General features: G+C 39.5%; 1 protein-coding gene across 1 annotated transcript; it reads left to right on the top strand.

Moving 5' to 3' along the window:
* Positions 1–84: 84 nt before the first annotated feature.
* LOC104968080 (uncharacterized) lies at positions 85–8,951 on the top strand (the record flags this gene model as incomplete). The annotated part of the gene is made up of 4 exons (XM_010797643.1): positions 85–323; positions 4,632–4,815; positions 7,521–7,715; positions 8,877–8,951. Coding segments are annotated over exons 1-4 (693 nt in total), but the record flags the coding sequence as incomplete, so codon positions are not given.
* Positions 8,952–11,029: the final 2,078 nt, after the last annotated feature.

Below are 11,029 nucleotides of genomic sequence, written 5' to 3'. Positions count from 1 at the left end.
ATTGTGTTTTCTATTTTTGGCGTATTAACATTGAGGAAACTCTGAAACGTCTGACGGGCGTCCTTCCTTTTTTTCATGGTAACCATGGTAACCTCATTACGCAGGTGCGCGCCTCTCACACTACCTCATGGTAACGACATGGCGACCGGCGGCACACCTGCAGCTGTACCGCTTGTAATTAGGTTCAACTATAAAAACTTCGAACAAAACGCCGGCGGCACCAACAAAAGGAGCACACACTGCAAAGTCTGCAATATTAAAATCAAGGATGCTGGTGCAACAACGTCAAATTTCATCAGGCACTTGAAAACTCACCCGGAGAGGTCAGTCATATTAACGCATATGGACGGTTAGCAAACATGTTTAGCTCAGCATCAGCTATGTAATGTTAACTTAGCTTGCTACTAGCTTTGTAACTGAATATTTGAAAAGATGAGTGAATGTTTGCTTGTCACCACTTGTTTGCATTTAGCTAAAGTGTGATGTTTTTCCTCAAATTGCATTGCAATAGCCTGTTTAAAGTGATCATATAACAAACAACTAATCATTACTGATACTGTATGCTAATATATATAGGAGTGATAATAATACAGTAAATGCTTTGAATTTCTTAGATATAGCTGTGCATTATTCTTAACAGACTGGATAGCAGCNCTTGAGACTTGACTTGGACTCGTGACCAAAGACTTGAGACTTGATCAAGTAAGTCTTTGGTCACGAGTCCAAGTCAAGTCTCAAGTCTTTGTGGGGTGAGACTTGATCAAGTCTCAAGTCTTTGGTCACGAGTCCAAGTCAAGTCTCAAGTCTCTAAAAAATAAAAGTCTCATGTCTCTTCTGGTTGTAATAAGCCTTCTATTGTCTGCTGCTATCCAGTCTGTTAAGAATACTGCACAGCTATATCTAAGAAATTCAAAGCATTTACTGTATTATTATCACTCCTATATCTATTAGCATACAGTATTCAGTACTGATTAGTTGTTTGTTATATGATCACTTTAAACAGGCTATTGCAATGCAATATGAGGAAAAACATCACACTTTAGCTAAATGCAAACAAGTGTGACAAGCAAACATTCACTCATCTTTTCAAATATTCAGTTACAAAGCTAGTAGCAAGCTAAGTTAACATTACATAGCTGATGCTGAGCTAAACATGTTTGCTAACCGTCCATATGCGTTAATGTGACTGACCTCTCCGGGTGAGTTTTCAAGTGCCTGATGAAATTTGACGTTGTTGCACCAGCATCCTNTTTTCTATTTTTGGCGTATTAACATTGAGGAAACTCTGAAACGTCTGACGGGCGTCCTTCCTTTTTTTCATGGTAACCATGGTAACCTCATTACACAGGTGCGCGCTTCTCACACTACCTCATGGTAACGACATGGCGACCGGCGGCACACCTGCAGCTGTACCGCTTGTAATTAGGTTCAACTATAAAAACTTCGAACAAAACGCCGGCGGCACCAACAAAAGGAGCACACACTGCAAAGTCTGCAATATTAAAATCAAGGATGCTGGTGCAACAACGTCAAATTTCATCAGGCACTTGAAAACTCACCCTGAGAGGTCAGTCACATTAACGCATATGGACGGTTAGCAAACATGTTTAGCTCAGCATCAGCTCTGTAATGTTAACTTAGCTTGCTACTAGCTTTGTAACTGAATATTTGAAAAGATGAGTGCCTATCCCCTGTGTGCCTTGGCATTGTTTGCATTTAGCTAAAGTGTGATGTTTTTCCTCATATTGCATTGCAATAGCCTGTTTAAAGTGATCATATAACAAACAACTAATCAGTACTGAATACTGTATGCTAATAGATATAGGAGTGATAATAATACAGTAAATGCTTTGAATTTCTTAAATATAGCTGTGCAGTATTCTTAACAGACTGGATAGCAGCAGACAATAGAAGGCTTATTACAACCAGAAGAGACATGAGACTTTTATTTTTTAGAGACTTGAGACTTGACTTGGACTCGTGACCAAAGACTTGAGACTTGATCAAGTCTCACCCCACAAAGACTTGAGACTTGACTTGGACTCGTGACCAAAGACTTGAGACTTGACTTAGACTTGCAAAAAAAGACTTGTGAACATCTCTGACGTCTAGTGATTATTGTCAGATATCGTCATTCTCAAACAATAAACAAGATTAACATTTGTAACTGTTAAACATCAAGATGTTCGCATTGTAAGTGTTAGCACTTTGGCTTGCTGATGTTTGCAGTTGGCTCACGGCATTGCTAGCATCACTGTAGCCTTTTAATCGAGTGAAAGGGAAGACTGTTTCACCGCAGATGCTTAAAAAAATGATATGCATCCCATCAAATATAAAGGAACACTTACTCCTGCACTGTTAAGAGTATCTTGAAGCGGAACATCCCTGCCTGGTAGGGGAAATGGCACAAAACAGGCATGGCAAAGTGCTTTGAATAGCTGAACAAATAATACGCAATGCAAGTCATTATCAAGTCCCCTACCTGAGACTGCCAACCCCATACCATTCTAACTATTTTGTTAAGGATTACATTTATGGAATTGACGGGATTTCATTTCCCCGCCCATTTTAGACTTATTTTGCATGATTTTAATCATTCTAAAACAATGTTACTGGCCTTTTATCACGAGCACAACAATTCAACTACACAAAATAAGCTTATTTGTGAACTATACTGCTCATCCTCTTTAATATTTATTTATCAAAAACTATTTTCTTTATTTCTTTTCCTTCAACCCTATAACGGTGAACGACCAGTTCTGCTGTCTAATTAGAAAATATGTAAATGTATCAATAAGCGGAAAGAACATATGTTTTGTTTGAAATGGCTTATATTCTTTAATCTTTATTTCAACCAGCTTTGCTTTTTCACTGTGTCTTTCACATTGGCTTGGACACACTCCTACATAAATACCCAAAATGCTAAATGGGATTGGTAATCCAATATATTCTTAATATGCAGTTTTTCAACATTGATATTGAATCAAATCCTAATATCATAATGTAATACGATTATACATTGCTTCTTAAAGATATGTGCTATTTTCAAAAAGCAAGGTATCAGTGATTTACGTATTAGAGGTGACAGGTTTTTATCATAAGCCAAGTTAAGGCTTATTCACTTGACACAGGTTTAGCCAGTGCGTTGTCAAAATAATTGGATTATGAGGTCCAGATTAAACCAGCGAGTATTGTTGAAGGTTATGATATTTACCCCCTGTGGAGAGAGCCCGTTGAAAAATGTTCCTTCTATACAGCGTGCACTAGAAGGTATTTAGATTATTTTTCTGTTAATTTCATCAAATGTTAAATCTCAAGCTCTCATATAGTCGAGATTTTGATTATTGCATCTTTTGTTTTTTCTTTGTATCAAATCTGTACATTTTCCGCAGGGCTTATCCTATTCATGAAAAAAAACACATAGATTTGTTTTGGCACACACAGCCTTCAGCAGAGCGTATAAAATCAATTCAGTGAAGAGTCTGTACAGACTCTCATGTCTACACACAAACACGCACACGCCGCAGCACACGGACATTGCTTTTTTGCTCAGTGCTTCTCTCCCTCTATGTTCGACCAATGTCTTCCTGCAGCATTCAAGTGCTACCTTGTTAACATAAAGTCAGAACATTCAGTATTATATATGTAAACCAGTACCATTCCCTGTTATCTGCCATACCTGAGTTTTTTCAACAATAGGGATGGCAATGTTGTTCGTGGGTCTGTCAGTACATCAATTTGGTCCGGGGTCAAATTACCCAACTATAGGCCTACATTACATTTGAATCAGTAATGGTTAACAGAAGTCAAATCCTTCTCATTCTGACTGTTAAACTACTGCTACCAAGAGTTTAACATGTTTAGTTTTTGGTACAATGATGACAACTATTTAATAAAATACCATATAATTTGCTATACATTACATTTCATAACATTTGGTTCAAGCTTCTGATACGTTGATACCGACGTTGGCACGGAGTCTTTGCATACATTCTCTGATTACGAAAATGTATGTCGTGCGTAACCATAGGGGATATTTGCATTCTTGCGGATACGGTACGTAAAAATTGGCTTTAATCTTTTTGATATACCAAATGGACTTGTAGAAAAAGGGTTAGGGTTTACATAGAACGTAATGTTAAAAGTCCGGATTTATATTAGCTTGAGTCTACCTAGCTTTCTTTCTGCATCACCTCGCTTCACCTGGAAGTCACCCACTACAAGCTCAGCTCCTCTGTCATTGGCTAGAAAGTAACTCTGGTGCAGCTGAGGTTAACTAATGAGCTTGAGGAAACCTTAACTGTAATTACTGAGGGAGTGTTTCTCCTGCAATCCTGTCCGTACATACTGGGCCATTTCTTGTTGCTTTTTCTGAACAACAGTAGTCCTATGGAAAACAAAACTACCATGGCAGGTATCTGAACTGTATCATTTGGGCATTAATATAGTACAGCAGCTCTCCTCAAGTATTTTATTATAAAGTTCTGTTTTGTTTACTGTGTCATTATTACAGTTTCAATGGAGTCTCAAGCCTGTTATCATTGGCCTTGGCCTACTTTCCTGAGCTTTACAGCTTGTTTTCTTCCCCCCTCTTCCACTTTGGATCCCTCCACCCTGCCTACCCTCCTCAGTGCAGTTTCACTGATACGCTATGTCACAATCCTGACACAGCACTTCCTCAGACTCTCCTCAGTTTCAGCTCGCTCCTGCCCCGGAGTGCTGACTGCCTCTTTTGGACAATGCCCATCCTTGTTTGCATCGCCCCCTCATTTCGGGAATCCCGGCATTGCTGGTAACTACTGGTGGATGAGGACGGTGAGGTCACTGTCTCTGTTTAGCCTGGCCTTCTTTCGCCTTCCCCCCCTCTCTTCCATGGCAAGAGGGTGTGGGTTTGGTCTGGGTCGCTTAAAAACAATGGAAGCTTTCTCCATCTTTCGGAGCTGATATGGAATTCCAGACAGACGGGCAGACGGGCAAAACAAAGAGACAGACAGTCAGGGAGACAAGCTAATGCAAGTCAAAGACATCCTGCTTTCTGACTTGACACCTCCATGTAATGGGTATTTATAGTTACAGTATTTTCAGCACCTATTAACCCTCCCTTCCACTCGCTACCCACCAAAATGGCTCTCTTTTCTGAGTTGCTCATCATTAAGATTGAACTGTATTTAATTATCTTGATTGCCTCAGCAAGGCAGAGTGAAACGATAATGAACTATAGTTTCACATTGATTTTGGCATTTCAGTCGGTGGGTAGAACAGATTGATATTTCACTTTCATGATGAGTGGGGAAAGGAAACACTTTCAACGTTAAGGACTCAGGGGAGCAGAGACATACATCATGGCCAAAGAACACAGTTAACTAGTTACAAACCTTGTTTTTCTTTTATTCTCAAATATTTTCCATCTACACCATGTCAATTTGAAAAAATAGTGTTTGTGTAAAAAGACGGGAAGTGCCATTTATTGAACGTGCCATTTACTCAAAGCCGCACAAATCTTTTTTAATTAACAAGCACAGTATTTCCGGTTTAGTATCAATTAAAGTCCTAGCACTTTAGCAAACTAAATAAGACGGTTTTTAAACTTGTTTTTTAGCTTTGCGTGCCGTACTTCCCCATTAACAAGCTTTCGAAGCATTTTTTCCCAAGAGCTCAGCATTCCATTTGTCTTTATTAGACCCGACATGTTTCCTCCAATTTATTTTTGCACAGTGATGTTTGCATTAATTATAAGCATTTGATTCCTTGCGCATCAACGGTCGGGTTTCCCTTAAGAGGGTAAAAACCTGTTCGGTAGAGTAAGCCCAGTAGTCACATGTGGTCTGTTCTGCTTACTGATATATGACAGGTGGTTAAATATGATTGGAGTTGCGTCCTGTATATTTCCATATTGGTCTCTGGCCTCAGTAAGTAGGTTGAAGGCATTTGGTAATTTCAGAAATTGAGATTGAGGGAAGAAAAAAATTTGTTCACCATGGAGCCTTTTAGACAATACACAATACATTAAATAATGAGCTCAAATATTTGTCCATGTCAACAATCTATAGCTATCAATTAGTATGGCAACAGACTTCAGGAAAGTTTCAGTTCAGGCTCAATCATTTTCCATATCATTTCAAATCTCTGTGGAAACAGGAAATCCTGCAGCACAACCCTTCCCTTTGGATCTGGTAATGGGAAGTCAGGAATAGGCTATTTTGGTGGCGTTTTGTTCCCTTTCATGCAAAATCCTTTTATCTCTACCATGTTCTTCCTCAATGTACCTACTTCTAGTCTAGCAAATATTCTACCTACTCTGCTAATACTATTTATTAATTCCCAACCCATTCTTGTCTCGAGGGTCTTTCATAATCTTAATGGGTTGTTCAAAATGATAAGCTCTTTAAAGGTAATTATATATCCGTGTGTATTTGTAAAGTGAATTCAGACTTCCTGTTTGAGTGCCGTATACCTATTTCTAATCCTGGAAACAAATTAAGTCATAGTAAAGACAGTTGGTCATCCATAATGTTACAAATGTTCCCTTCGACTAGTGTTTTTTTATCAGGATTTGACCATTTATTAACTTGAAATTTGTAAAAGTAACTTTGGTCTTTCAATTTTGACCCTATTTTTCCATGTTTTTGTCTCTGAGTTACCAGGACAACCAGTTTTGGTTTTGGTCCATTATTGAAAGAATAAGACTTGGATAACACTTAGCAAGACTTTTTCTGTACTTGAACACCACAAACTCTGACCATACCAGTACTTGTTTCTCTAACTCTCACTCAAGTTTACACCATTATCTTCCTGCTGCAAGGGAAAGGACAAAGCCAAAAGGCAAAGAAAAAGGGTTAATTTCTCTGTGGGATATTTAAAATAGCATCTGAGTCAGTGGCAACACAAGCACTTTTAGTGGACCTACAATGACGGTGCAAAATTGCCCAAAGCGATTGCGTTGCAGCCTGTGTAGCGTCTGCTGTCTGCAATGGTCCACTAAGTATTGCACTAATTAAAACAAATTGTTGTCCCCTTTTAGTCATTAAGTCTGCAACACAAAACGTGGTAAAAAAAAAACTATAGTGCAGTTTTTACTCAAGCCATAGAACCTTGTATATGGTTAAGGCTGTATTGAAATCTTAGTTTTTAAGATTTCTTGGCAAATATTCTGACATAGGGATTAGATGCCATTAAGGCTACCTTTCATTTAATTTTCTTACGGGTATTACTTTAATAGTGTATTGATTTAACATCCTAATATGTTGTTAACATGATTGGGGCTATGTGGCTATGAGGTAGTGTGCTGGTCTGTCTACTGGAAGGTTGACGGTTCAATCCCTTGAGCAGGTGGCATCTTGTATAGCAGTGTCTGCCTCTGAATGAATGGGTGAATGCTGACTTGTATATGTAGAAGCACTTTGAGGTATCGTAAAGACTGGAAGAGCACTCTTTAAATGCAGTCCATTTACCATTTAAAAAGATCATTAATGTCACGTGTTACGTCTGTTCTAATGCCTCCTATCTGGTGTCTTTCTCAGCACTTAGTCCAATGGGATGCTGGGAACCCAGAGTGTTTGCTCCAGCTGGTGAAGGAGCTAATCCAGCAGTACCATCACTATCAATGCCAACGTCTTCGTGAAAGCTCCCGGCTACTCTTTGAGTACGATAGTCTGCTGGAAGATCCCAACTATGGCCGCAACATGGAGATTTATGCCGGACGCAAGAACAGCTGGGTAGGCAACGGTTGACTAACTGTTGAAATTACTTCCTTTTTGTGATGTCTTAGATTTTACAAAACTCAGGATACGGTGTTGGTTTCAGAAAATACACAGAGGACAGTTCCTCATGTTATTCCTATAGCTTGGTCTATTTTGAGTTGAGAAAAGAAATACTTAATTGTTAAATGTTAAGATAAGATGGAATGACATGAGCAAGGCTTGATTTTCTTCTCCATTCCACCATTAAAACCCCCCCCACTATTTATAGAATCTAACCTTGAATCATAATTTCATTCACATGTCCGTGGCAAATACTGTAGTTAATAAGGTTTCCTCTTTGATTTTTCAAAAGAACTTGTGTCAGACAAATCAGAATCATGCGTTTTGGATTTGGAACATTCATTTTTTTCAGTCCTAATATGCAGCCTCATGGCACATGATGTTAAGACTATTGTGCTATCAAGTTGTGTGTCTGTGTGTAATCTAATTGTGTGTCTAAAATGTACGTTTTATATAGGATTTGGAACATCCTACTGCAAACAATTGTTGCATGTTATTAAAGAAAGCTAACCTTTTAATCTCTCTAACTTTATAATACTTAAAACATCATAGTTAGTATTTGTTGATACTTCTAAAGAAAGTGGTAATTACCCAAACTAATGGCAACCAGATGTACTATTCTTGCTTAATATGTCACAGTAAGAAATAAAGGTAAGGTAAGATCTTTTTTATTCTTCAGGCGGTTTTAAACACACTATGACAGTGTCTTGTCATGACAGATGACGCTCACAAAGAACACATCTTACTCTGACCATCTAAGATCTGCATGTGAAGTGTAGTGGTCAATGCCTAGCCCACTGTGACCAAAAGTCGGTCCCATTAGCTAGACAATAGACCTTGAGGTTTTTTTATTCAAATATCGAACCAATGTCCACTTTGACTCAAGGATGAGCTGTTTACAATTTGATGTTCAAAGGTCAAAGTCACTGTGACATTTTGTACACAAATGACTGTTAACTTCACTGGTTAGCTACAGCAAGGCAGTAGTTCTAGTTGATAATAATTCCATCTGCAGACTGTAATGTGCATGTACACACATATTTTTTTTGTGACAACAAAACTCTTTATTGTTGTAACTGATTTGAAAGGGTTTTGCCTCTGTGTCTTGTTCTCCAGACGGGAGAGTTTTCAGCCCGTTTCCTTCTCAAGCTGCCTGTGGACTTCAGCAACATCCCTGTCTATCTCCTTAAGGTAACTACCCTCCAAACCCCATACACATTTTGACTCTTTAATAAAGTACCCACCTACTTCCTGCTTCTACACATTGCAGACCTGCCTGCAGGGCTGTAGACTTTTATTTTCAAAGTACATTTTGTCACTTCCTTTAGATATAATGAGGGTCCTTCTGTTTACGTTCTGGACTTTCCTTTCCCATATGTTCGCATGTATTTGTGTCCATATGCTGTTTGTTTTTTGATGTGTGCAATGATTATAGCAGGCTTTATTTAAATGAACTGCAATGCAATTGAGTGTATGCAAGTATGTGTGTGTGTGTGTGTGTGTGTATGCAGACTCCAGTCTTGGGGGCTGTGAGTTGACTAATCAGCAAGCCGTCACTCTCGATCTGCTCTGAGCCGCGTGGTGTCTGGAGGCAGCTTAGCCCAAACACATACACACACACACACTCTCTCTCTCTCTCTCTCTCTCTCTCTCTCTCTCTCTCTCTCCCTCTCATCAGCGATTGGCTTTCCCTTCTCTCACTCTCCCCCTCATCTCTAGTACTCTTTTCACTCTCTGTCAACCCCCCCCTCCATCTTCCACTGCCTGTTTGCTGCAGGCCCCGGCTCTCTGGCCTTTTCCAGCCTGGCCTCTTGTTTGTGAAAGGAAAATGATGGTAAACATAAGGGATACGGCAACCATCGTCAGCCTCACATCAGCCTCTGTCACCATGTTTCTCAGACCTGCAGCACTCAGTCTCTCAGAGTGGACCCATCCAATAACAAAAGTTATGGTCATGATAGAATATTCCTTTTTTTTACCTGTATGTCTTGAGGCAGGAAAGTTTCAGCCCTAAGGGGGCTCTATGGATGACATTTTTTTTTTTGTGCTGTCACTTCCTGGAGATTTCTTTGCAATGGCTTTGAAAAATAAGCAGACATACTGACACCTTTTACCCGTGGGTGGTGCAAGCAGTGTAGCCATTGACACAGTGTTGTCAAAGAAGAACTCTCTGTAATATTTACTGATTTCTATTTGCGACAAAGTCTTGGATGTGGATGTATGTTTCTGTCACCCTAATCATATCATGTTCTTTGCTGCACACACTCTCGCAGTATTATGCCGTATTTGGCAGCTTGGGGTATACATAGTATCCCCATGGGAGCACTTGAAGACTAAAGAAAGATGTATCGACTCGCGGAGAGGAAAGTAATGAACATCAGCCCACACCTTGTCCTCCTACGCATTGCAGAAAGACGGGATTATGCAGCATAGGCCGGACTCTAAGAACACAAATGTACTGTACACCAAACCGATGACCTGGATTCTCAGCCTGACAGTTGTCACGCAATTACTTCTGTCAGCCAGGATGCTATCTGGGGTCGGGTCTTTTTGTCCGTTGCACATTTCTGCACTGCATTACCGTAATTCAATGCCGTTGTAGAGCAGTTGAAGTGCAATTAATGCTACGGTTCTCCCCAACTGAGCAAGCGTACATACCCTATAGATTCAATGTTAAGTTTGTTAAATGACACATAGAATTGGGTGTAAAGAAAATACTGCGCACATTCTCTGCCTCACCAGTTATCCTCGGCCTGTAGGTCAATGTCGCAACCAACCAAGAATGCATCTATCCGAGCTGATTAACGTGAAGGCTCATTGGCTCTCTGAAGTGAATGTTCTGTACACCAAAGCCACTACCCTTTACAGAACTGTATAAGAAAGAAATTATCTGACAAACAGGGTCAGATTTAATTGCAGCCTTGATGCATTTTTCCACAAATACACGTTGTATGTCTGAAGCTGGCCCATCAGGATCAAGTCGCAGTGACTCATTTGTGTACGTGTTGGTGATTATCACATGTGCATTTAAGGAAGATGATGCAAATTGTTACAGTGGTTGATTATGTATTCTGCTCAAATTTGCTCACCACACTTGGCCCCGTCAGTTTTGCAGGGAATGTTCTCTGCCTCTGAAGACCAAGCTTGATATTGTGTAAAATTAATTTACTAGTGCCATGACAAAGGTTGTAAAAGGAACAAGAACCATTTATACTTGCTTTTATATAATTAATGAGGGGTTATTAAAAACATTACATTTAGTTTAGCTG

The sequence above is a fragment of the Notothenia coriiceps genome, unplaced genomic scaffold (assembly GCF_000735185.1).
Source record: "Notothenia coriiceps isolate Sejong01 unplaced genomic scaffold, NC01 NC01_scaffold00002560, whole genome shotgun sequence".
In the NCBI taxonomy this organism is placed as follows: Eukaryota; Metazoa; Chordata; class Actinopteri; order Perciformes; family Nototheniidae; genus Notothenia; species Notothenia coriiceps.
The sequence above is the reverse complement of the archived record's forward strand: the minus strand, read 5'-3'. Positions and strand labels throughout refer to the sequence as shown.